The sequence below is a fragment of the Rhodotorula paludigena genome (assembly GCF_050403205.1).
Source record: "Rhodotorula paludigena JCM10292 DNA, Rt_paludigena_JCM10292v1_ctg91, whole genome shotgun sequence".
Lineage (NCBI taxonomy): Eukaryota > Fungi > Basidiomycota > Microbotryomycetes > Sporidiobolales > Sporidiobolaceae > Rhodotorula > Rhodotorula paludigena.
This window is the reverse complement of record NW_027481367.1, coordinates 13,251-37,521: the sequence shown is the minus strand read 5'-3', so window position 1 is coordinate 37,521 and position 24,271 is coordinate 13,251. Positions and strand designations below refer to the sequence as shown.

At 64.6% G+C, this 24,271-nt stretch overlaps 9 protein-coding genes across 9 annotated transcripts; 4 read left to right on the top strand and 5 right to left on the bottom strand.

Moving 5' to 3' along the window:
• Positions 1-22: 22 nt before the first annotated feature.
• On the bottom strand, positions 23-790 carry JCM10292_005405 (uncharacterized protein; the record flags this gene model as incomplete). Its single annotated transcript, XM_076652786.1, has 3 exons — positions 23-69; positions 154-434; positions 585-790. 3 exons carry the CDS (start codon positions 788-790, stop codon positions 23-25), a joined length of 534 nt encoding a protein of 177 aa, XP_076501670.1.
• A 137-nt stretch (positions 791-927) lies between these two features.
• On the top strand, positions 928-1,676 carry JCM10292_005404 (uncharacterized protein; the record flags this gene model as incomplete). Its single annotated transcript, XM_076652785.1, has 4 exons — positions 928-1,041; positions 1,104-1,186; positions 1,252-1,351; positions 1,419-1,676. The coding sequence occupies 4 exons, from the start codon at positions 928-930 to the stop codon at positions 1,674-1,676; spliced, it is 555 nt and encodes a 184-aa protein (XP_076501669.1).
• Positions 1,677-2,239: 563 nt separating this feature from the next.
• JCM10292_005403 (uncharacterized protein) lies at positions 2,240-3,590 on the bottom strand (the record flags this gene model as incomplete). The annotated part of the gene is made up of 6 exons (XM_076652784.1): positions 2,240-2,302; positions 2,367-2,422; positions 2,535-2,563; positions 2,717-3,172; positions 3,267-3,414; positions 3,581-3,590. 6 exons carry the CDS (start codon positions 3,588-3,590, stop codon positions 2,240-2,242), a joined length of 762 nt encoding a protein of 253 aa, XP_076501668.1.
• A 594-nt stretch (positions 3,591-4,184) lies between these two features.
• RVB1 (RuvB family ATP-dependent DNA helicase pontin) lies at positions 4,185-5,970 on the bottom strand (the record flags this gene model as incomplete). The annotated part of the gene is made up of 6 exons (XM_076652783.1): positions 4,185-4,347; positions 4,461-4,789; positions 4,854-5,159; positions 5,228-5,469; positions 5,540-5,759; positions 5,827-5,970. The coding sequence occupies 6 exons, from the start codon at positions 5,968-5,970 to the stop codon at positions 4,185-4,187; spliced, it is 1,404 nt and encodes a 467-aa protein (XP_076501667.1).
• Positions 5,971-6,358: 388 nt separating this feature from the next.
• Positions 6,359-8,346, top strand: JCM10292_005401 (IMPDH/GMPR family protein; the record flags this gene model as incomplete). Its single annotated transcript, XM_076652782.1, has 4 exons — positions 6,359-6,625; positions 6,698-6,774; positions 6,834-6,943; positions 7,205-8,346. The coding sequence occupies 4 exons, from the start codon at positions 6,359-6,361 to the stop codon at positions 8,344-8,346; spliced, it is 1,596 nt and encodes a 531-aa protein (XP_076501666.1).
• A 1,692-nt stretch (positions 8,347-10,038) lies between these two features.
• Positions 10,039-11,756, bottom strand: JCM10292_005400 (uncharacterized protein; the record flags this gene model as incomplete). The annotated part of the gene is made up of 8 exons (XM_076652781.1): positions 10,039-10,144; positions 10,213-10,222; positions 10,284-10,378; positions 10,437-10,549; positions 10,614-10,870; positions 10,926-10,949; positions 11,007-11,178; positions 11,247-11,756. 8 exons carry the CDS (start codon positions 11,754-11,756, stop codon positions 10,039-10,041), a joined length of 1,287 nt encoding a protein of 428 aa, XP_076501665.1.
• Positions 11,757-12,486: 730 nt separating this feature from the next.
• On the top strand, positions 12,487-16,332 carry ATH1 (alpha,alpha-trehalase ATH1; the record flags this gene model as incomplete). The annotated part of the gene is made up of 15 exons (XM_076652780.1): positions 12,487-12,670; positions 12,734-12,879; positions 12,934-13,242; positions 13,304-13,801; positions 13,859-13,950; positions 14,014-14,071; positions 14,164-14,300; positions 14,407-14,636; positions 14,726-15,020; positions 15,080-15,088; positions 15,146-15,277; positions 15,336-15,386; positions 15,448-15,672; positions 15,731-16,005; positions 16,067-16,332. 15 exons carry the CDS (start codon positions 12,487-12,489, stop codon positions 16,330-16,332), a joined length of 2,907 nt encoding a protein of 968 aa, XP_076501664.1.
• A 255-nt stretch (positions 16,333-16,587) lies between these two features.
• Positions 16,588-19,400, bottom strand: JCM10292_005398 (uncharacterized protein; the record flags this gene model as incomplete). The annotated part of the gene is made up of 6 exons (XM_076652779.1): positions 16,588-17,000; positions 17,059-17,128; positions 17,184-17,944; positions 18,000-18,111; positions 18,191-18,281; positions 18,361-19,400. 6 exons carry the CDS (start codon positions 19,398-19,400, stop codon positions 16,588-16,590), a joined length of 2,487 nt encoding a protein of 828 aa, XP_076501663.1.
• A 594-nt stretch (positions 19,401-19,994) lies between these two features.
• Positions 19,995-24,087, top strand: JCM10292_005397 (uncharacterized protein; the record flags this gene model as incomplete). The annotated part of the gene is made up of 8 exons (XM_076652778.1): positions 19,995-20,008; positions 20,225-21,698; positions 22,044-22,143; positions 22,210-22,335; positions 22,409-22,854; positions 22,924-23,044; positions 23,107-23,738; positions 23,803-24,087. The coding sequence occupies 8 exons, from the start codon at positions 19,995-19,997 to the stop codon at positions 24,085-24,087; spliced, it is 3,198 nt and encodes a 1,065-aa protein (XP_076501662.1).
• Positions 24,088-24,271: the final 184 nt, after the last annotated feature.

The window sequence follows — 24,271 nt, the reverse complement described above, 5'->3', positions numbered from 1 at the left end:
GAGTCGCGCCACGGCTGTCGAGTCAGTCGTCGAGGAAGTCGCGCGTATCGCTTGTCGGAGACTTGGGCCCTGCGAGAGGGGGGCGATCGGAGTCCGGTCAGTCGCGCGCATTCCCCTCCCCCTCTCTCTCAACAGCCGCAGGGAGGAACGCACCGTGCTGCGCAGGCTCCTCCTGCTTGCGGATTGACGTTTGCCCGTTGCCGCCCTGGCTCGCCATCTTGTCCGCGGTACCCTCGACCTCGCCATGGCTCCTCGAGCCCTTCGAGCTCGTCGTGGGCTGCTGGTCGGCAGACACGATTTTGCTGTACCGGCTCTGACTGCTCGCGCCCGGCGAACGGACCTCGGTCGCTTGCTCATCGACGCGACGGCGACTAGTCGACGCAGAGAGACGCTGCGCGGGTCCGCCGGCGCCCGCGTTGAAGCGCGCGTACCAGCTGCCGGGGCCATCGGTTCTCGGTCACTTGCGGCGCGGATCGATCGGGACGCTGTCGAGGCTGCCGCTGCTGCTGCTGCTGACGATGGGGCGGGGGCGGTGCTGCTCGACGGGCGGCGGATCGGGCGCGCGGGCTACCAAGCGCGCGAACCAGGTGCCTGGCGCATCGGTCCTGCTGTACGAGGTGCATGGCTTGTCCCTGGGGGGCTTGTCGCTGGGCGCGCTCGTCCGAGGAGGCGGGCTCGAGCGGGCGTCGGAGGCGAGGTGGGGCGCAAGCGACGAGGGCGCGTGCTGCGGCGGGTGTGCGCTGCCGACGGGCGGCGCAGGGCTGGCGGGGCCGTGAAAGCCGTCTGGCATCGCGTCGGGCCTGGTCGACGCCGACGAGGGAAGCGGGCAACTTGGCCAGCACTGCTTTTGCTTTCGCTCCTTGCTGTCCGCGCTGAGCTGCTTTGCGCGCTCGTCTCCGACGCGTCTCTGAGCAGCACCCAGCTACCATGCAGACGAACGCCCTCGCCCAGCCCGATGCGCAGCTGCGCGAGTTCCTCTTCTCGCTCGCGCTCCTGCCTGCCGTCCACCTCGTCGGCTACAGCACCCAGAACCCGCTCGAGGTGTGTGCCCTCGAGTCTGCAGGCACGACTACGCGACTGACGCGGAGAACCCACGCTTGCAGGACTTCGAGGCGATCCTTACGCTCATCCTCGTCCACCAGGGCGGAGTTTGCGTCGACCGCAGCACCGAGTCTCCCGAATCGATGTGCGTGGCCGCATCGCCGAGCCTATCTGGACGTTCTAGCGAAGCTGAACCGAGCACTCTTGCAGCCGGCTCCTGCTCTTCGACCAAGACTGCGTCGACGAGATCGTGCACAGCGCCGACCTCCAGGCTGCGCTCGGCGCCATCGACCCCAATGCTCGCTTCGAGGTGCGCCCGCAGTCTCCTTGGTCAAGACAAAATCGGCGCGCTGACGCTTCCGACTCTGCGCTCACAGGTACGCGAAGACGAGTATGGCGGAACGTCATCGTCGTGGGCGCTCACGAACCCCGGCTTCAATCACCGCCGCTGGGTTTCGGCAAGCCTGGACTTGCACAGTCCTGCGTTCGCGCCGGCGCAGTGGCTGTCGAGTCTCAGGAGGGAGGACGACGAGCGCCGCAGGCTGCTCGACATCTACGCGAGCGTCGACACGGCTCTTTCCTTCGCCCGCGACGCCCAACCCCTTCTCGCCGGGCAGCAACCTTCCCGTCGGTAACGGGAGCGAGGTCGGTACCGCCGAGAGGTTCCAGCAGGAGTCGGACAGTCCGCTCCTTCCCCAGTCCGACATCCAGGAGCAGTCCGCCGTGTAGCAGAACAGGGCTTGCACATCGTCGACATACTACACATGTCCACCCGCAATCGATGTCCTTCGCAGTGATCCCACGTTTTGAACAATGCTTTCGGTGAGTACCAGCGAGAACGAGAAGCAGGCAGCGAGCCGGACGAGCCAAGAGCGCGCGCAAGCCCACAAAGCGCTGAAAGCAGTCAGCCGCAAAGAGACATAAAAGCGCACCGAGTCCCTCTCGTTCGACACACATCCTCGTCCCCAGTTCGTCCCGCACCGCAAAGGGTGGGTCAAGACGAGGTCTCCCTTTGCCCCCTCCCGTCGCACCACCATGTGAGGTAGGTACGACAGATGGGAAAGGGCGCAGAGAGACACTCGGTGCGCACTTCTCCCGCACAAGAATCGTGTAATGAGGTGAACCCGTTCCCTTGCACAGGCGAAAGGCAAGCGAGGGTCCGACCCGGGCCCTGCCATCGCGCATCCTCGCGAGGCGCCTACTCCTTGACCTTGACGGAACCGCGGAGGAGACCAGTGCGGCGGGCGGCAATGAGACCAGCCTGTACGAGCCGAGGTCAGTCTCACTCGCCCAATCGATCCTGAAACGCGCATTCGACGCCTTACCTTCTGACCAGAGACGGCCTGGCGGTTGATGGTCGACGCCTTACCAATGTGCTGGTCTGGAAGAGCGAAGAGGGACGGTCAGCAACCAGTACAGTGTGTTCCCTCTTCCCGGGCCCTTCTTCAAAGCCACGACCCGGGCGCAGTCATGACGGGGAGGGCGCGACGTACGGTTACCACCACCGTGCGGGTGGTCGACGCTGTGTGCGGGGATAGGGTTAGCCGGTTGTTTCCAGTTTGGGGTTAACCAGGGTTAAGGCAAGGGCGACGACATGGCGTATCTCGCCCAATCTTGATCGCCCCACCCCCAGACTCCGCACAGCGGTTGAGAACATCAGGACGATCAGACGTACGGGTTCATGGCAACACCACGCGTCTTGGGGAAGTTATTCTTCTTGGCCTTGGCGGCGTGGAAGGCGCGACCAGCCTTGAGCATGGGCTTGTCGATACGGCCGCCACCGGCGACGATGCCGATGGTGGCACGGGCGACCGACGAGACCGACTTCTTGGCGCCCGAGGGGAGGCGGATGCGGGTGCGGCCCGTGTCGGCGTCGTGGCCGATGACGGTCGCGTAGTTGCCCGAGGTACGGGCGAGCGCGCCGCGGTCGCCGGCCTGCTCCTCGACGTTGCAGACGATGGTACCCTCGGGGAGCTGGCCGAGCGGGAGGACGTTGCCGACGGCGAGCGAGGCCTTCTTGCCGCAGAAGACAAAGGCGCCGGTCGAGAGACCCTCGGTGGCGATGAAGGTCTCGGTGCGGAGCTTGTAGCGGTACGGGTCGCGGAAGACGACGCGGGCGAGGGGAGCACCACTGTAGCGCGCGAAGGACGAGGGGAGGAAAGAGGATGATCAGCTCGATGGGTCCCGCCGACGCTGTCCCACCTCGCCGAAACCATGGGACGCACCGGCCCGAGTCGTGGACGATCTCCTTGACCATGCCGCGGATGTAGCCGTTACGCTCGGCAAAGTCGAGGGCACGGAGCTTGGCGGGCGCAACGCGGTGGTGCGTGTGCGCGCGGAAGATACCGCCGCTCTTACGCTGGTTGCGAATGACTGGCGGTGGGGAAAGGTGTCATGGTCGAGAGTGGTGTGCGTGGTCGCAGGCGAAGCAGGAGTCGAGCGGGAGGCGTGCAGAAGAGTCGAGATGAGGCGGGAGGAGGGGAGCAAGGTGAGCTCGGTGATCCGGGGCGAGGGCGGGAGTAAAGGCGAAGCTACGCACCACGACCCATCTTGGACTATCCTCGTCGTGGCACAGGAGCACAGCAGCGGCACACAGGAGCGCAAGAGGCGACGAGAGCGCAAAGGCGGGAAAAGGTCGAAAGCGCAAAGGGTCAGCTCGACGTCGACCGCACAAGGGCTGCTCGCACCGGGAGGGTATTCCAATCCGGCCAATCCACCCAGATGCACTCCCTCTGTCCTCCCAGCTGCCCCTCGAGGCGCCCGGCGAGGGTGCGCCAGGATCCGCCCACCTCGAATCCAGCCTCGCCTCGTCCCAGACGGCGACGGCAGCCGCAGGACGGTGCAGGACAGCGAGACTGGTCACCGTGCAGAGACACTGAACACCCACAGGCCGCGAGCAAGCTTACACAACGGGCGAGGGTACAGGGACGGGCGAAAAGGCGAGCGACCCGCCCGCGCTCGTCCTCTCCTCGCGCGCGCTCTCGACTTTCTCAGACATCGCTTCGGGCCCTCACCCCTAGCGAGCATTGCGGCACACCAGCACCCTCACAAGCATCTCACTAGAGCACACAAGCACACGCAAGAGCCGGTATCAACAAGCGACTCTTTTTCCACCTCTCCCTCTCCCCGCTACACAAGAGCAACTACCGCAAGTACTGCCCCTCGCCGCGCTCCTGCAGCCCGCGCGCCGAACTCTTGGCGTCGAGGAACAGCCCGTCCGTCTCGGCCACGTCGGCGAGCGTAATCTCGGTGCGCCCCTGCACGCGCGACAGGATCGACGCCGGCGTGAGCAGCTGCAGCGCGTAACTGCGGGTGCGGCAGCGGCGGCATTGGACACAATGCAAGGTAGGCAGGTCAGTGCAGGTTCTTGTGCATGCGCGTCTTGCAGGTCCTCTTCTGTCGAGCGCAAGGGTACGCACCGGAGCGAGGTGCGCACGCCGTCGTCTGCGAGCTTTTCGAGCGCGTCCTGCTCGATCGCGAGGCCCTCGACCTTGAGGCGCGTCTGGAGCACGGTGCGGATCTCGCCGCGCGAGTACGGCATCGTGCGCACAATCATGCACCGGTCGAGGAGGTCGATCGGGACGCCGTGCGGCGACACGATCCCCTCGCCCCCGCCGTACCCGGGCTCCGACTCGGTCCCGCGGATCGTCGTCAGGCCCCGGTTCGTCGCGAGGATCACGTGCGGCGAGATGGACGACTCGAGCGCCCGGTTCAGGTACGTGAACGCCTCGATGTCGAGCATGTGCACCTGCGCGCAGGCACGTTGGCGTCAGCCTCGACGACCGCAGGCCGTGGTATGCGCACGTGCGCACCTCGTCGATGAAGAGGACGCCGGGGATTAGCTCGGCGATGCCCTGCTCGATGTACGAGTTGACGACCTTGTTGATCTCTGCGCGCAGCTTGTCGGTGACCTCTGTGCGGCGGCCCTTGACGAGCTGCCCCATGACGCTCATGATGTCCTGCCCGCCCTGCGGCCGCGCGTTGGCCATGTCGAGGTCGTGCAGCGTCACGTCCTGCACAATCTCCTTCTTCTTGTGCACGTCGCCCTTGGGCAGCGGCACGTACTCCTCCGCCTCGAGGTCGTACTCGGTCGCGTACGCATCTGACCGCCCCACGCGCTGCAGTGCGAGTGCGTCGTCAGCGTCAAGTGGGTAAAGTCAGGCTGGCGGGCAGGTGGCTCGCGCACCTTGACGGCGCCCGTGTTTGCCTCGATGTAGATGACGTCTCCGATCTGCACGCGCTCCTTCTGGATGCTCTCGTAGATGCTCGGGTCGAGGCGGAGCTGCTTGGTGCCCTTTGCCGTCTTGAGCGCGACGACGACGTGCGAGATGGTCTTTCCGTACCCGCTCAGCGGGTTCTCGGTCTCGGCCGGCGTCAGCTCGGTCACCTCGCCCTCGTACACCTCCTTGGTCTCCTTGACTCGCAGGCCTGCAGGTGGTGCACTCGCGAGTCAGCGCGCGCCAGACGCAACGAAGGCGACGAGTTGAGGGCGGCGCACCGATGGCCCTCCGGAAGTTCTCCATCAAGACCTCGGTCTTCTTGACCTCGCTCGAGAAGACCTCGCTGCCGACCATGGGGCAGAACGGCACCTTTTGCCCGAGCTCCTGCGCGAGGGCGAGGGCGAGGGCCGTCTTGCCCGTGCCCGGTGCGCCGGCGAGGAGGAGGGCGCGGCCGGAGAAGCGGCGCGAGCGGATGAGCTCGAGGACGAGACCGCAGGCCTGACCATGCAGATGCGGGTCAGTTGCAGTCCTGTGCGGACGACGAGAGAGGCGAGGCGAGACGGACCTCGCGGGCTGCACGCTGGCCGACGAAGCCTGCGCGGTCAGCGTGGGCAAAGCCGTCGTCGTCGAGGCCGAGGCCCTTGATGTGCGAGTGCGAGGCGATGCGGGCCTCGCGCTGGCCCTGGGGGATGCCCGTCGTGGTGGGCATGGCGGGGTGAGGATGAGCGAGACGAGGAGGGGAGAGGGCGAACGGCGAGAGAGAGCTAGGCGAGGAGATGCGCTACGGTCGAGTGTGTGCGCTGCGCTGACCCCGAGAGCGAGCGAGCGTGCGCTTCCTTGGTGCGTTGCGGTGCAGCGCGAGACTGCGGCGGAGTGGAAGCGCGACGCTCGCCTTCCGCGGACTTTGGCCAGTCTCCGGCGCGAGTGCGCTGCTGACGTGGCCACGGCTCTCCGCCGCGGGCTGAGCTCGAGCGCGCGAGCGCACGACGGCTCTTTCTTCTGGAAAGCCCGGCGCCTCCCCCTGCACCGCCAGGTAGACCCGCGAGCAGTACCACGCACCTGTACCACTACCACCAACCACCCACGCACCGCCAGCCATGCCTTTCCTCGACCCGAGCCAGGCCCGCGCCCACCTCGCGACCTATGACCGCCTCGACGGCCTCTCGGTCCGCGAGCTCATGGACTCGCGCAAGCAGGGCGGCCTCACCTACAACGACTTCCTCGTCCTCCCCGGCCACATCAACTTCCCCGCGAGCGACGTCTCGCTCGAGAGCCGCGTGACCAAGAAGACGGTCCTCAAGACGCCCTTCCTCTCGTCTCCCATGGACACCGTCACCGAGACCGACATGGCCATCACCATGGCCGTGCGTAGCTTCTCCTCCGAGTTGCGCGCTACGTCCGCCGACTGACGCCGCCCCTTCCGCGCGCGAATGCAGCTCCTCGGCGGCCTCGGAGTCATCCACCACAATCTCCCCGCCCAGCTCCAGGCCGACATGGTTCGCGCCGTCAAGAAGTGTGCCCTCTCCCGTCACTTGTGCCGGCGCGACTAGGACCTGACGCGCTCTCCCGCAGGTTCGAGAACGGCTTCATCACCGACCCCGTCTGCCTCAGCCCGTCTGGAACGGTCGCAGACGTGTGGAAGATCAAGGAGAGGCAGGGCTTCTGCGGCATCCCCATCACTGGTACGTCCACGCTCCGTCATGCGGCTCGAAACGACGGCACATGTGCGCGAGGAACGCCCCCCTTCTCCTGATGAACATCTATCATTTCCTTCGTTCTACCGAATTGAGTTTGATCACTCGTTACCAATCCGTGTGGAGTACATGATACTCGTCCATTGCGGACGCCTGACCCCGTAGCGCGTTCCTCGCGCGTCGCCGTCTCGAGCCAGCAGCACGTCGCAGCACTCTCGAACAGTGCACTGACTCGTCCCGCGCCCGCAGACACCGGCAAGCTCGGCGGCAAGCTCCTCGGCATCGTCACTGGCCGCGACATCCAGTTCCGCCCGAACAACGCCTCGCTCGAGTCGGTCATGACCAAGGGCGACGACCTCGTCACGGGCCCGGCCGGCATCAACCTCGAGCAGGCCAATGCCATCCTTCGCGACAGCAAGAAGGGCAAGCTCCCGCTCGTCGACAAGGAGGGCCGCCTCGTCGCGCTCCTCGCGCGGTCCGACCTTCTCAAGAACAAGGACTACCCGCTCGCGAGCAAGCAGTCCGACTCGAAGCAGCTCCTGTGCGCCGCCGCCATCGGCACGCGCGCGCCCGACCGCGACCGTCTCCGCCTCCTCTCCGAGGCCGGCCTCGACATTGTCGTCCTCGACTCGTCGCAGGGCAACTCGACCTACCAGCTCGACATGATCCGCTGGATCAAGACCGAGTTCCCGCACATCGAGGTCATTGCCGGCAACGTCGTCACGCGCGAGCAGGCCGCCGAGCTCATCATGGCCGGCGCCGACGGCCTCCGCATCGGCATGGGCTCGGGCTCGATCTGCATCACCCAGGAGGTGACGGCCGTCGGCCGCCCGCAGGCGACGGCCGTCTTTGCCGTTGCCGAGTTTGCCCGCCAGTTTGGCGTCCCCGTCATTGCCGACGGCGGCATCTCGAACGTCGGCCACATTGCCAAGGCCCTCTCGCTCGGCGCGTCGGCCGTCATGATGGGCGGCCTCCTCGCCGGCACGACCGAGTCGCCCGGCGAGTTCTTCTACAACGAGGGCAAGCGCCTCAAGAAGTACCGCGGCATGGGCTCGATCGACGCCATGGACGCCGGCACGCAGAAGGGCCAGACCGGCGCCGACGAGATTGACAACGCTGCGACGTCGCGCTACTTCTCCGAGGGCGACGCCGTCCGCGTCGCCCAGGGTGTCGCGGGCGCCGTTCAGGACAAGGGCTCGCTCAAGAAGTTCGTTCCGTACCTCCACTCGGGGTTGCAGCACTCGCTGCAGGACATGGGCACCATCTCGGTCGCCCAGATGCAGGAGCGTGCCTTCGACGGCACGCTCCGCTTCGAGCTCCGCACCGCGAGCGCCCAGCTCGAGGGTGGTGTCCACGGCCTCCACTCGTACGAGAAGCGCCTCTTCTCGTAGAGTGTGCCTCCCCTCCTCCTCTTCGTTCCCTCTGTATCCCCCCTTCAGTACCCCGACACCCCCTCGTCACCCTCTTCTCTATTCCTACGTTGTAGTTTGCTTTACTCTACCCACACTCTTCTCTGACGGTCTGTCAGCATATGGGAACGCCGCGCCTCGCGCGCACCTTTCGCGTCCCTTGCCCGAAGCGCCCGTGAAGAGCTGGCTCGTCGCTTCCGCTTGCTTCGCCTCGCGCTTCTCGCTCGCTTGACCGGCTGTCGCCTTGTTGCTTTGGCTGCACATGGTGCTCGCCGCTTTCGCCCCGAAGGACCGCAGCACCGCGCCGCTCGAAGCGGGCGCTCCTCTCCCGCCCGTCCGGCCCCTTCCCATTTGGATGTCGTCTCCCCTGCATTTTGTCTTGCGCTCTACCGCACGCAGGCGTGAGCACCTTTCAGCATGGTGCAGGAGCAGCACCGGCGCGATAAAGCGACACTGTCCCGCCCTGCTGTGCTGTTCCGCTCTACCACTTCGTTCGCGGTCACATTGATACGCGCACTTCTGCTGCTCATCTCTGGTTGTTCACAGCAACATGCTTCACAGGCAAAAGCCTGCAGAAAGAGTCTGAGTGTAGATCGAACTGCCGAACGTCGAATCGTCACGGTGAGGACCAACAGTCTTCGATTTGAGGCATGACCACATTCTGTCTCCCGGCTGGCTGACCCTTGTTGCTCAGTGTGCTTAACTTATGTCGTGCTCCACCTGTTCAACGAACGAGGTGCTAATGAAGCTAAATGCCGCCGAATGAAGGCTGCAAGGAGAAGGCTGGAATGGCGGCGTGCCTGCCTTTGCGCCTTCAAACGTCTTCCCTGCTCGGCAATACTGTCAACTCAGGAGCCATGCTTGCGGCGCGCTGAGACTTGGCAAGGGCTTAGCCGGTGATGCAGGCGGATCGGAAGGCGGATGAGGTGCGGTTGAGAAGGCCAGGCTAGAGTTCACGCTGCGGCCTCGTTTCGCTGCGCTATTGGCTTGACGACTTTGAGTGGAATATACTGGACGAGCTCGCAGCAAGACACCATGCAGTGTGCAAAGTGTGTTGCCTTTAGACAGGACCGGCAAGGACGCCGACACACCTCGTAATCGATGTCTGCTTGCCTCTCTCGCTGCTGTCCAAGACAAGGGCTCCCGCAAGAAGCTCGATTTCTACCTAATTGCTGAGCTGTAGCTCGCTGCAGGGAGGGGGGAACATTGCGGTTGCACAGCTGCAGGACCGCGTGTTCGACGGCACCCTCCGCTTCGAGGTTTGCAGGGCGATTACCGGGCTCAAGGGCGAAGCGCACGGAATACGACTCTCAACAAGAAGCGCCGCGTCTTCAAGGGTGCCCCTTTACACCCTGCGATGCCCCTTTATCCGCTTTGATGTCCCCGTTCAGCAGCCCGATACCCTGTCTTGCCTTCCCGTCCCTGTGCACTCGAAGGGCTCTCGTGTTGCTTGCCCTGAGTGCTGTGGTGCTCAATCTCGTGGGGCGCTCGCATTCCCAACATTGCCAGATTCGCGCTCGTATCCCAAATTTTCACATCCGTCCATGAGAAGTACCTGTCCTCGAGGACCGCGCACAGTTTCAGCTCAGGATGCAGAGCATCAGTCGGAGTCGAGTTGTATGTAGCAGCTGAATGACGCAAGCAACACGAAGCCAAGAAAGGGCGATCACGGCATTACAGCTCCTTCCTCGCTTCTACTGAAGCGGCTACGACGTTGCCAGCCGCCGTCTCGGCTGCGAGCGGCTTGCGAGCCACCCAAAACTCGCAATCGTAGGCAAAGCTGCGCAGATTTCAGCGGGCAGGGTCAGCCGTGATCAGTCCAAGCGGAAGCAAAGGCGAGAGACGGACCTGTACATTGCTGGAAGCGAAGCAAGCATTAGTTCCGAACTCACAGGACGCGAAGGATGTCGCAGACGTACCGCTGCCGTCTGCGGTATACTCCACACCCTTCAAGGCCTTCCTCCGCTCGATCTGGAAGCCGAGCGCTTCTGCCGCGCGAATGACGTACTCGAGTCTGCACAGAAGACCGCATGAGGAAGGAAGTGGGACAGTGCAGTGCACAACGAACGCACGGCAGCTCCATTGTTGGATTGCCCCAGTAAAGCAGTGGGCCCTCGTTGATCCAAATCCCGCCAGGCTTGAGAGCGAAGAGGATCGTCTCGAAGTATGCGAGCATGTTTTGTGCCTGCGAGGGAGTACACAGCGGGTCAATGTTGAAGCTTGTACAGCACGTGGCGAGCGAGACGAACCGTATCGATGAAGAAGAGCGTGACAATTGCGTCGTAGGCCTCGCTCTTCCGCCCGATTTCGAGGAAGTTGCCAGGCGTGAGCTTGAGGTCGACCTTGTCCATCTCGGGCTTGACGTCGGGGAAAGTGACGCGGCGAAGCAGCTCTTGCGGGGTGCGCTGGTGCGAGAAGCCGTGCAGCCACGGCGCGAGCATGTGCTGGTTCGCCGAGTGCGTGCGATTGAAGATAAGCTGCGCGCCGAGGTTCATGTAGTGCGAGTCTGCGTGCATCTCGTGTGAGACACGCAGTTCACGCGGATCGAAGAAGGTACGAACAGTCATTCGCATCGACGGAGAAGCCTGCGGTCAAAGCGTCAGTGAGGGCTCGCTACGTCGGAAAGAGCTTGCGACACGCACCTTGCGAGGCAATTTCGTACGCAAGCCGACCCAATCCACAACCAGGTACGAGGATCCGCCGTCCCGCCTTGTCCGAATACTCGGCGTCCAGCGCCTGCAGAATCGGCGGGAAAAGGGCGTCCCGCTCTGCTTTTCCCTCGTCTGCCCAGTCACGCACAAAGTGCTTGAGCGTCTGTCGATTATTGAACAAGCGGTCAGCGTTGCGAGCAGAGCGCAAGTGAAGGTCAGAACGTCGCGCACTTCGACGACCCGCCCATTCTCCTTGTATAGGTGACTCCGCAGTCCCACCAGGACGCCCTCCCGCTTGGCCTGCTCGAGCCCGATCGCTGCGAGCTCGTCCGTTACGACCGTGTTCAGCTCGACCGAGTCGTCTGCACGCTTGAGCACCGTCTTCCACCCGAGCTTGTCGCCGATAGGCTTGTGGCGGCGGGGCATGCGATCGTACGCGGTGTACTTGCGGGTGATGAACTGATGCTGGGCATGGCTGTAGTGCGAGAAGGAGCGCACCGCGACGGCGAGCGAGTTGGGCCGCTCGAAATGACTGCGAACAGCATCCGGCAGGGGGACGCTGGCGAGCGCGCGGGACACGGGGCGCACGAGGTAGCGCTGGCTCGGCAGGATGAGCTGCCTCGGCGGCGCGAGGACGAGGAGCGACACGGCGGAGAAGAGCGCAACCGTGAGCAGCAAGACGACGAGGGAATGTCGCGGCGGGCGAGGAGCCATGTCGCCCGTTGCGCTGGATGTGTCCATTCCAGGCCCTCGCGCCTCTGCAGCTCGCCCTCGAGCTATGGTTGTCGCGTTCGAGCCAAGCAGGCGGGGGTGCGATGAAAACGGGTGCGGTCCTCTGGTGACGAGATCTGCAAGCGCTTTCGTTGCAAGCAGGCGTCAAGGACTGCTGAAATATCACCAGCTGCTCTAATCTGCACTCGCGCACCGCACCGAGCGGAGGAGGGAGGCCCTCTCACCGTCACGTGATCTGTTTCTTCCGCTCGGTCGTTCATCCCGCAGGGCGCACCAGGAGCAGATCGCACAGGTCGATGTTCTAGCCGCTCCTCATCTACTCGCTCGCGCTGAGCCTGTGCTTAGCCTTGTGCCAGGGAGGCTGGCCGAGCCCTGTCTCGTCGCTCGCAGCTGATGAAGTGTAAGGCCCCCGTTACTGGCCTGCGACCTTGAAGACCGAGTCGGCGAAATCCTTGGCGCTTGCATCACCCTGTGCGGTCCATGCTCCGGGAAAAACGAGCCGGTGCAGGCGACAGCGAGGTCATGCCCTCAAAGCGGTGACGCGCCCCCTTTGCGCCCCCTCTTCCCCTCTTCGGCCGGGCCCTGATCCCTGCCGCTGCGCGCGTTCCTCCCAAGCGTGGGGATCGCCTCTCGGGGTAAGGGGGACCTGCTGGAGCCCTGCTCGGCTTGCCTCTCGCTCTTCTTCCTGCTCTGATTCTTTCGCTTCCGTCGTTCTTGACCGACGTTGAGTGCTCAAGCTATGGCTGTCTCGCGTCGAGCAGCTCTCCTCGCGACGGCAACTGGCGCAACTGCCGTCGCCTTGCTTGCCGCGACTGCCGTCGCTGCGCCCGACTGGGATCTCACGACGAGCGACTTCAACCGCACGGCTTGGCAGAAGCAGGCGTACGTTGCCAACGGCTACATTGGCCAGCGCATCCCTGCTGGTGCGTGTGCTCCGTCCGAGCCCGGCCCGAACAGGTTGAGCTGACTTTCTTTCGCGCGGACAGAGGGCTTTGGCTACCGTGAAGTCGAGCCTAACAACCTCGAAGAGCGCGACGGAACGCAAGGCTGGCCACTCTTCACGCCGCGCCAGGCGAGCGCAATCGTTGCGGGCTTCTACGACCAGCAGCCCGAGACGGCCGGAACCAACTTCGTGCGCTGCGCTGCTTTCTCGCGCGGTTCGGTCGGCTGACTTGCGCGTGCATAGGCCCAAGATGGTGGCCAGCAGCCCATGGCGACGCTCCCAACTTTTTCGTCCCTCTACCTCACGGTCAACAACGCCACTCTTTCGCGCGACACGCCTGACGAGCAGCTCTCGAACTGGGAGCAGTCGATGTCAATTCAGGACGGCCTCGTCCGTACATCGTACGACTGGACCCCCGAGGGCGCGACCGCGCCCCTTCGCGTCTCGTACCAGATGCTCGCGCACCGTGTATGGCCGAACGTCGCCGCCGTGCGCCTCACCGTCCAGGGTCTCAACACGAGCGACCAAGTCGCGTTCACCGATGTTTTCGACGTGCGCCACCGGTTTCCTCGCATAATGCTTCCTGCAGGACTGACGTTGCCCGTACCCTCAGGGTGCCGGCGCTTGGCGCACCGACTTTGTCTCGTCGGGCCCCGTCGAGAACACGACCAACACGATTCACACGGCTGTTCGCCCGTACGGCATCCCGAACGTCACGGCCTACGAGGTTAGCGTCATGGACCTTTGGCCGCGCTCGTCTACGACTTGGCAGATCGACGACGGCTCCAACTGTATCGGTCCCGCGCTGAGCGCAAACGAGTCGACGACCAGCCAGTGCTACCGCATCGTGTCTGGCATGCCCGAAAACGGCGTTCTCGACGCCGTCAAATACGTCGGAATTGCCACGTCGGACGCTTACCCGGAAATGGAGCTCGAGACCGCACTTCAGGCTGCGACGAACGCGAACTTGACCGGCTGGGATGCTGTCCTCTCGAGTCATCGCGAGGCATGGGACAACGTCTGGTCTGAAAGCGACATCGAGATTCCCGGAGAAGAGTACGAGGAGATTCAGCTCGCGACGAGGGCCAGCATGTTCCACCTTCTCACGAATGTGGGCCTCTCCCGAAACCTCTCCTTTTGAGAATGAGCTGATATCCGTGTGCAACAGCTCCGCAACGGCTCCGAGCCGCACGGCCTCGGCGACAATTCGATCGCTCCCGCTGGTCTCACGTCCGACTCGTACTCGGCACAGATCTTCTGGTGCGTCGCTTGCTTCATTTCGAACGCGAGCTTTGAGCTGATGCGGATGCTTTCATTCCGCAGGGATGCCGAGACCTGGATGTACCCGTCGCTTCTCGCTCTTTTCCCCGATTACGCCGAGGTAGGCTCTATCTTCTCGTGCGAGACATGCCTCTCCGGCTCTTTCCACTCTCCCTCTTTCGCTACGGCTTTTGACACCTTCGCTGGCCACAGAACATCGTCGACTTCCGCTTCCGCCAGCTTGGCGCCGCTCAGCAGAACGCTGCAGCAAACAACCTTTCTGGCGCTATCTATCCTTGGGTTGCTGGCCGCTTCGGTAACTGCACCGGTATTGGTCCTTGCGTCGACTAGTGCGTTGCAGCCCCATCTCGGGCCTTGGCCTTCAGTCCCTTCGCCAACGTTGGCCTGCTCGACGACATCGCTCTCTTGCCTACTAACCCGTGCTTCACCTTGCAGCCAATATCACTTGAACTCGGATATCGCTCTTGCCGCATGGCAGTACTACGCTGCGACCAACAACCAGACCTGGCTCGAGGAGAAAGGTTACCCGATCGTTCGCGGCACGGCCGACATGTTTGCCTCGTTCGTTCAGCGCAACGAGACGGCCGACGGCGGTTACAACTACGTCACGCTTAACACTTCGAGCGCTGACGAGTATGCTTCGTTCGTCAACAACACTGGACTGAGTACGTCCTCGCTCTCGATCTCAGCTGTTTTGCCCAGCAGCCGTGTGTTCTGTACTCGCGATTGAAACTAATCACCCTGCACATCACAGACAATGGCGCTCTGATGATCACACTGCAGCAAGCTACAGAGCTCGGCTCGATCATCGGCGCCGGCGAAGCTCCCGCCAACTGGTCCGACATCATTGACCACATTATCATCCCCACTTCCGATTCGGGCATTATCAAGACTTACGACAAAATGAACGGGAGTGTCGAGGTTAAGCAGGCCGACGTCGTCCTTCTGCACTACCCGTACGAGTTCAACTGGCCGACTTCGGGTGCTCTCCGCGACCTCGACTTTTACAGTGGCGCGAACTCGCCCGACGGCCCCGCTATGACTTGGTCGTACGTTTTTCACAATATCAAGTCGTATGAACGCGCTCTGACCCGACTTCCGCTCGCAGCATCTACAGGTCCGTGGTCCGCTGCCAACTTTTTCGAGCTGCAAGCTGACTCGCCCTGTCGTGCAGCATCCTCGCTGCGGAGCTCTCGCCTATGGGATGCGCGTCCTGGTCGTACTTCCTGCAGGCGGCGCAGCCTTACTCGCGTGCGCCGTACTACCAGTTCTCGGAGCAGGTCAACGATGTCTGGGCCGACAATGGGTACGTATCCTGATCCCTCACGCTCTGCACGCTCGAACCAACGCATCGCTCTGTACAGCGGCACAAATCCGGCCTTCACCTTCCTTACGGGTCACGGCGGCTTCCTCCAGTGAGTTTCGGTTTGTGGGCTTTCCGTTTTTGCGGTAGCTCATAGCTGTTGAGCTTCGCAGGTCGCTCACTCACGGCTTCACTGGCTACCGCTTCCGCATCGACCGCCTCTTCTTTGACCCGAGCCTGCCGCCGCAGTTCACCAACTACACCGTCAAGGGTCTCAAGTACCACGGCAGCAGCTTTGACCTCCAGGTCACGACCGAACAGCTCACGATCACGCACAAGCGTGGGTCGGACGGCATGCCCGTCGAGATTGCCGAGGGCAACGACAAGGCTGGCAATTAGTGCGTCTGCCTCTTCCGAGCGTGTCGCCGGCGAGGCTGATCCGTTTCTCCTGAGCAGCACTCTCGCCGTCGGCGAGTCGCTCTCGGTCCCGACCCGGTCCACCACCGGCACTCTCATCGAGGGCAACATCGCTCAGTGCCGACCTGTCCTTGCCAACGACACGGCGTTCCATCAGGACGTCCAGGCCATCGTACCGGGCGAGTACGCCCTGCGCGCGGTCGATGGCTCGAACGCAACGGTCTGGCAACCAGCGACTGCCGACCCGTCGTCCCTGGTTGTCGACCTTGGCTCGGAGCAGACGATCACTGCCTTCCACTTCAACTGGAACAATGGTGCGTTGTCCGCCTTTGCCAGTCCACGGCTCCCGAGATTGACTTGCTCTTCCGCATGCAGAGCCACCCCAGTCGTACTCAGTCGCGGTCGCCAACTCATCTGACGGTTTTGGTAACGCGACCGCCGTTGCCGAGGGCAGCGTCAACATCACTGCACCGTACGACTTCGCGACGTCGCTCATCGTCCAGATCGACCTCGGTAACCTCACGGACGTCACGCTCCCCGAGCCCGTCACGGGCCGCTACGTCCAGCTCACGGTCGAAGGCACCTACGGCAGCGAGGGCCTCGGTCCGACTGTCGGCGAGTTTGCCGTCATCGGCGCCTGAACGCCGTTTTCCGCGCTCCTCCAAACCTCCCACAGACGCTCTCTACCTCTTCATGTTTCCGAAATGACCCCTGCCCCCGATCCGTATCTCTCGTTCTCGCTCCCGTTCCTCCCCTTCAAAGACGCCTGTATCCTCGAAACGGCGCGCGAACGCCGTGTAAACAAAAGAATCGTTCTCATGCCGTCGATCCGCGTTGCCCAGTCTGCCTCCAGTACAAAAAGGCACAGCACAGCGAGTACAACAAAGCTCTGTCTGTCACCTCCCCTTCGCCCGGCCTCGCGCTCCGCCCGCTCCGCGCGGAATCTTCTGCGGACTCGCCGCCGCCTCAGCCATGCCGTCGCCAGCGCCCTCGCCGCGCGTCTCGGGCACACCGCCGAGTTTGCGCTTGCTGCCGTTCGCAGCTCCTGCTCCTGTCGGCGCCGACGCCGCTGGGCTCGCGGCCATGTCGCCTCCTGCGCTGGGCGGGCGCTGTCCCGGCGGGGGAAGCGGCGGAGGCGCACCATTGAGCGGGGAAGCCGCGACGGAAGAGTAGAAGCTGTTGGTTGTCGGATTCTGCGACGAGGCGGCGATCGGCGGTTGGGCCGACGGAGGGCCTCTGGGCGTGGGTACAGAGCTAGGAGGGTGTTGAGAATGCGGAGTGCGACGCTCGCCGTAGCTTGCCAGACATTCTGGGCGGCCAGACGAGTAAGCGAGCGAGCGCAAACTGAGAAGCGGGATCTCACGCACCGATAGGGCCAACGCCCGTCTCGAGCGACAAAGCGATCAGCTCTTGTAGCTGTGCAACCGACTCGGCGATCTGCGAAGGATCTATGAGCACGTGGGGCGGAAGTGCAAGAAAGTTGAACACGCACTTCGAGACACCGCATGCCGAGTTCCGTCACGCCAAACCCGCCGACAGCGCTGGGCGGCACTCGCATAGCCGAACCCTTCCGCTCCGCTCCAGCATCGTCCTCTCCCTCGGTCTGCGCGCCAGTAAACCTCTTCTTCTCCTCGTCCTGCTCGGCAGCGCCTGACTCGCCGGCACCCTCGTCGTCGTCCTGCTCGACCTTGGCGCTCGCGCTCCTCTTGCGGGTGACCATGCCGCGCTTAGCGGCTGCGCCCCTTCTCCCGCCTTTGACCGGGCGCGACGGTTCGCTCTCGTCCTCCGCCTTGTCCCTGCCAGCAGGGGCTTTGTCCGCACCTCTTGCGGCCGCCTCGTACGCCGGCAGCGGCTCCATCGCGGCCCTGACGACCGACTCCTCGAATGCGCGCGCATCAAAGTCGAGGCTCTCGATGCGCAGGCCCGCCGCGCCGTTGCCGAGGTCCTTGAACATGAGGTGCATCGTGAGCGCGCCGACGAGCTCGACGCGCGCGCCGGTCGAGAAGCGCGACGTCCATGTCGCGTCTTCGGCGCGGAGGAGGTAGCCGATGTGCACGGGCGGGGCATGCGGCGGAGGTGGCGGGGGGACCGTCGTTGACGCGGAAGGAGGAGAGGGCGGAGAGGGAGGTGCAACGGTCGGATCCGGGGTAGTGAGGCGAAACTCGCGCGCAAAGTGCACCGTCATGAAAGAAGAAAGGACGCCGAGGAGGTAGTTGAGATGCTGGAAGCGGGGGAAGGCGGAGCAGGGGATCTCTGCGGGATGGCTTGTTCAGTAACGGTTGACAGCAGATCGAGGCGGACAGCTCACCGAACACCTTGCTCATCTGCGTCGACTTGTCGTAGAGGCCGATCTTGACGACGCCCGTCTCGGTGAAGTGCTCGGCAATGACGGTTCGCAGTGCGTCGAGCGGGTTCTCCTTCTGCACGCGCGACAGAATCGTTCAGCAGGCGGAACACGACACGTGCGCAATCTTACGGAGGGTGTACGCATGCACGCACCTCGAGCGCTGCGATCATCGAGTCGTTGAGCGCAGCTAGTCGAGCGAGTGCCGGCCCCGCTGGTGCAGCTGTCGCCGTGATTGGTCCGCTCCTGCAGCCGAACCCCAAGAGAATCAGTCAGAGACTGAGCGAGCGAACGAGCGTCCAACAGCTCGCGGAATCGGCCGCACCCGTTGAGCGCGAGATGCGCGGCGAGCAGCGTATTCGGCTGCGGCGCGATAGACGGTCGTAGTAGCGGCCTCGGCTGCATCATCTGAGGCGCATGGTATGGCTGTTGCTGCTGAAGGTGAGGTGGCGGGGGCAAGCCGTTGGCGCCGGGCGGGCCGCGTGGCGGAAGCTGCTGCTGAGACGGAGGATGAGGAGAGGTGCCGTAGGGCGGCGGTCCGCCTGCGCCAGACTGAGGGCGAAGGCCGGCCGCCGAAGGGATGACTCGCGCTGGAGGGGCGAGCGAGCCCTGCGTGGCGGGGCCGGGCGGCGGGAGGGAAGCGGGAGGGCCAGCGGAAGGCCCGGCGGCGCCGGGGTGCGGGACAGCGTGCATGACCGGTGACGACGGCACCGAGTTGGCAGAGGATCCGCCAGGGTACATGGGAGGTTGAGAGCGGCCGATGGATCCTGGCAGGGGCGGAGGTTGCGGGAGGTAGTGCGTTGAAGGAGGTGGGGGTTGCGGAAGGTAGGACGCAGGCGGGGGCTGGGGCAGTCCATGCTGCTGCTGGAGGTGGTGCGGATGCGGGTGCTGGTGCTGGTTGTGCTGCTGCTGTGCGAGCCACGCCCCGTGCTGCGGGTGCGACGGGTGCGACGGTCCGATGACCTGCGTCTGCGGCGGATGGCCCTGCTGCGCGACGACGACGCGCTGCATGCCCGGCGGGGGAAGGTGCTGCCCTGCACCGTTGACCTGCACAGCGCGGTGCATCCCCTGCGGCCCTCCCTGCGGCGGCAGCGCTCCTGGTCCTCCTCGCGGCGCTCCTGCTCCGGGTCCCGGCGGTGCTCCTCCTCCTCCCGCTCCCGGTCCAGCGCCTGGCGGAGGGCCCTGCCGCACGAGCACCTGCCTGGGCGGGCCCTGCCCCGGCTGGGCGTAGCTGTAGCCCTGCGGCGGGGGCTGTGGTTGCTGGCCCGGCGGATGCGGCGGGTGGGGACTGTGCGCGAACACCTGCGACGGCGGGCGAGCGAGGCCCGGCGCAGGCGGAGCAGCAGCGTGCTGGTGCGGCAGCATTCGCGCAGCACAGCTCTACCGGCGCATCTCGCGCGCAGCGACGAGCAAGAACCGGCGAATACTCGCGGGGTAGCTGGCAATACATTTGCTTTGCTGTGTTCTCCCAGTAGCCAACGCCCCGAGCAACTGTATTCACCAGCTCGCTTCGTCCTCCACTTCTCTCGCTCCCCCTGCCTAGACCCGCGCACTGGGCGCAGCGAACAGCTCGCACGCCGCACAGACCACCTGCGTGCGCAACCACTCCGCCCGTGAAAGCGCGCGTCCGGAAAGAGGGTCGCTTCCCGCCTCTCGCATCCGCTCGTCGGTGCGCAGTCGACAGGGCCCGCGAGCGCGTGCGACAGCCACAGAGGGACTACAAAACCGCTTTTGCGCACTGTGCACCCGTAGTCAGGGCTTCCGAGGCCGTTGTCGCTCTACGAGCGAAGGCCGAGCATTGCGTGTCGCCTTTGCCCCCTCGTCCTCCGCGACTGTGAACGCGTTGCGGAACTGCGAGAGAGCGTTGCCAGTCGACTGTGCGTTCACACAGCTCCCCTGCGAGCCACTCGTGCTGATCCGACGCCGCGACCCCGCAGACCACCCAGCCGCCTGACCAACATGCCCGACCTCAAGTCCGTTCCGCCCAAGTAAGGCTCTTTCCGAGCGCTTCGCGACCCGAGAGACCTACTGCAATCAGACTAGATCGCATACGAAGCCTCCGCGGTGGTGTTTGCGTAGCTTTGCGTCTGGTCGCGTCTCTCTCCCTTGGTCGAAACTTCAACATTAACCAGTCTCCGTCGCAGAGGTCAAATACTGACTCGTACTCGTGCACTCCTGCTGTCCCGCAGTCTTCGTCATCTCGCCAAGACGGCATGGGACATTAGCTTCCTCTCGAACCGCACCAACGCCTCGTGGCTGCACGGTCACCTCGCCGCGCACCCCATCGCAAAGGGCGAGACGCTCCTCGACTACGTTGCGCCCCGCCTGCCTGCGCATCCCACCTCGTCCGGCCCGTCGAGGAGCGACCTGCCCGCGCCCGTCTCGTCCGCCCCTCCTTCCGCTCCCGCTCCCGCCATACCCGCTGCTTCGACCTCTTTCATCACGCTCGACGACGACGACAACAATCAGACCACTGGAGCATTCGGAGACGAGCTCGACATGCAGTCGTATGCGGCCGAGGAACCCTCGGGACTCGACAGCTTTGTCAACGACGCCGACTTTCGCCAACCTTCGCTCGAACCGTACTCGGCCGCCTTTCCTCCGCAGCCGGCCGGCCGGACCACCCGCACGCCGTCGCCCTTCGCGGCGTATCCTGGGGCGATTGCGCCTTTCGCTGCTCCCGGCGCTTCCCTCTTTTACGGCGCGGCGGGAGCGGCAGGCTCGCCTGGTCCGTTTGGCCGTCTCGCCAGCCCCGTCACCTCTGACCCGACCGCGTCGTCGTCGCTCGCAGCGACGGCTGACCTCATTCGCAACGGCCGCGGCGGACACGCTTCGCCCGCCGGGGCGAGCGGCGCCATTCAGGCGTGGAACGGCTACTTCGCGCCTACCGCCGGGATCGACTCGGTTCCGCCTGGCGCGCTGTTCGGTGCGCCCTCGACCGCTCAGCCAACCATGACCATCACGCCCTCGATCATCTCCGCGCCGCCCCCGCCCTCCGCCGCGCCCGAAGTCCTCCCGCGCAAGACCCCCTCCTCGTCTTCGGCCTCGTCGCGGAAGCCCGCCGCTGCGTCTGCCTCGTCCGCCGCTTCCGCCTCGAGAGCGCGCTCTGCTTCTCCCGCTGTCTCGGTCTCGTCTGCGCCCGGCTCGTCGCGCAGCAAGTCGCGCCCCGCGTCGCCCGCCGCGTCGTCCTACTCGCCCGAGCAGTGGCTGTCGTACCTGCCCAAAGTGCGCGCGCAGATTGACGGCAAGCGCCTACAGCGTTCGCCGCTCTCGTCGGCCGAGTGGCTCGTGCGCAACCTCGCCCTCTTTACGCACACGGACCGCTCGTCGACGAGCTCGCCTTGGGGCGATGCGAGCGACGTCCCGCCCGAGGGCCGCGCAGAAGTGCTCGACGCTATCATCGCGTACGGCAAGGCCGAGTTCTGGACCGCGTGGCTCGATTATGGGAGCAACAAGAAGGAGCAGAGTGCCAAGGGCAAGGACAAGGAGTCTGCGGCTTCGAGTCCGGCCGTGCGCAGCGAAGGTCTCGAGCTGCTCCAGTGCTGGCTCGAAGGCGCGGGCTACTTGCTCGCGACTCCGTCAAAGGAGCGCGACGGGGCGAGTAAGCAGACGGATGCCAAGCGCAAGGAGCTGGAGCAGGCTTCGCTCGCCTACGTCCTCAAGGTGCGTCTCCTCTCGTCCAGGCCAACGCCTCTTCGAAACTCGAAAGCGTTCCTTTCATGTCGAATCCGGCCACCGGAGATGAAGGGAAAACAGAGCGGGGAGGGATGGGCATGTGCAAAGAAGCGGTCCCGCACAGATCGTCGGCGCCCGTCGGGCTAGCGAAGCCCTCATCTCTTCCTCGAGAGACGAGCAAGTGCACCTCCAGGGCGCAGCGCCACATCTCGGCCGTTGCGCACCTCCATCTTCTCGCCCCCGGTCTCGCCGGTCGCAATCACAACTTCGCTTTCATCCTGCCATGCAGTGCGCTGACTCTGTTCTCACGACACCTGTACTACCTCGCAACAGGCCTTCATCAAGCTCCCCGTGACGATGGACCACTTGCGCGCCTACTCGACCGTTCCGCGCCTCGTCAAACGTATCGACCATCGCGCGCCCGAAGGCTCCGGTGCGTCTCTACTTTGCACCTTCCGCTCAACGCTTGTGCTCACTGTCCTCCTGCCGACACACGCAGCGATCAAGTCGGCATCGAGCAAGCTCATGGACAAGTGGAGCAAGCTGCAGCTCATGGCGCGCAAGGAGGCCGACGCGCCCGCCGCCGCTTCTTCCGCGGCCAAGCGCAAGTCTGACACGGCAGAAGGTGCGTCACTGGGTCGAGCACGCGGGTCTGACGGCTAGGCAGCCGGAACTTACGCTTCTCGTCTCGTCCGCAGGTCCCGCTAAGAAGGCCAAGACGGGCACCTCAGCGGCGAGCGCGACCGCGAATGACGCCGCGAAGAAACCAGCGCCCGCCGCCGCGCCGCCCAAGCCCGCGCTTCCGTCCTTCAAGAAGACGCAACCTTCAGTCCTGAGCGCTGCCATGAGCGCCATCACCGGCGGCAAGCCCAAGCCGCCGGCGCCACCGCCTCCTGCGCCCGCTCCCGCTGCCAAGATCGCTTCTTCCGGCGCTGCTGCTGCATCGTCGAGTGGGCCCGCGGCAGACGCGCAGCGCAAGCCCGGCGGGACGGCGAGGAAGGCCGCGCCCGGCACGCAGCGCAAAAAGAAAAAGGTCAGCTGGCGCACCGAGGAGAAGCTCGTGCAGATCAGGTGGATCGAGCGTCGCGCGGGCGAGGACGAAGAGAACGCGGATGCGAGCGGGCATGTCACGCTCGAGGGCGAGGTACGTTTCTCGGCTTCCCCGTTCCGCCATGCCGATCCGATGGTGCTGATGAGTGACCGACATATACAGAGCCGTGACGACAGCATTCAGATGATGCAGCAGCAGGAGGGTTTGTCGCTCGCAATGCATCTCGACCAGGACGACGACGACGACGAGATGGAGGAGGAGACCGAATGGTACGAACCCATCGGTGCGTCAGACCCTTCTCATCGTTTTCCGTACCGGCAATACTGACCCGATATCGATCTACAGGCGCCGAGATCCCCGACACGGCCGACTTTGAGCCCCTGCGCGAACCAAAGCAGTCGAACGAGGTCAACGTGCTCACCGAGCGCGCCGCCAATGCTATGGCCGTCGACCAAGCCGCTGAGCCGCCCGAGTCGCCTACGGAGCCTAGCGCCGACGAGGAGATCACGCCCGACGACGAGATCAAGCGCATTCCGCTGCACACCGAGCTGCTGCAGGACCCGGACGTGGTCCAGACGATCGAGGACGCGCGGCTGTCGCAGGCGCCGGCGGGCCTCTTTGCGTCAAATGACCAGATATCAGCCCTCCTCGGACAGCTGTCGAACAACAACGTTGCCCAGGCGCTCGAGAACGCGCAGCAGCCGGGTCTGACGGCCAGCAACAACCCGCACCAGCCGCCCGTCGGCGCCGGCCCGCCCGGACCGCACGCGCAGCCTCCGACGCAGCAGATCAGCGAAGAGACGCTGGCCATGCTGCGCTCGTTTCCCGCCGAGCAGGTGCAGCAGCTCGTGGCGACCCAGTTCCCCGGCCTCGATCTCGCTGCACTCGGTCTCACGCAGGCCGCGACGCAGGCCGCCCTTGCGCCGCCTGCGCAGATGCCACAGCAGGGCTTCGTCCCACCCGGCTTTGGTGCTCAGGTCTGTCACGCCTCGCACGTCCGCCTGCTTCCCGAGACTGACTGACCCCATCCGCCTTTCGTAGCCTTACGGTGGGTACGTGCCGCCCTCGGCGCAAGCTGCGACTCCGCCCGCCTGGGCCGCTGGAGGCACGCCAGATCTCTACAACGGATACCAGCCGCCTGGAGCGTCCGGCGCCTTCTCGCACGCTGCCCTCTCTCGCGCTTTCGGTGCGCCCGCGCCTGCCGCGCCGACCGGCCCGAAAGGCCGTCGCCCGATGATGCCGAAGAGGGACACGCCGTGTAGGTTCTTCATGCAGCGCGGGAGGTGCGACTGGGGCGACAAGTGCGCGTTCTTGCACGAGCGTTGACGGCGAAGGAGGAGGCGCGGGTTGTCTCTGTCGTGCATAGGTCGCCTCGTTGATTCTAGCATAACGCACTCGTGTAACCGACTCTGTGCACAAATTGCCCACGTTCCATGCAGAGGGGAGCGCTTTGCCATCGTCGCCGTCTCCCCCTCTCCTCGTGGCTTTCCCCACTTGTCACCGCCTCGCA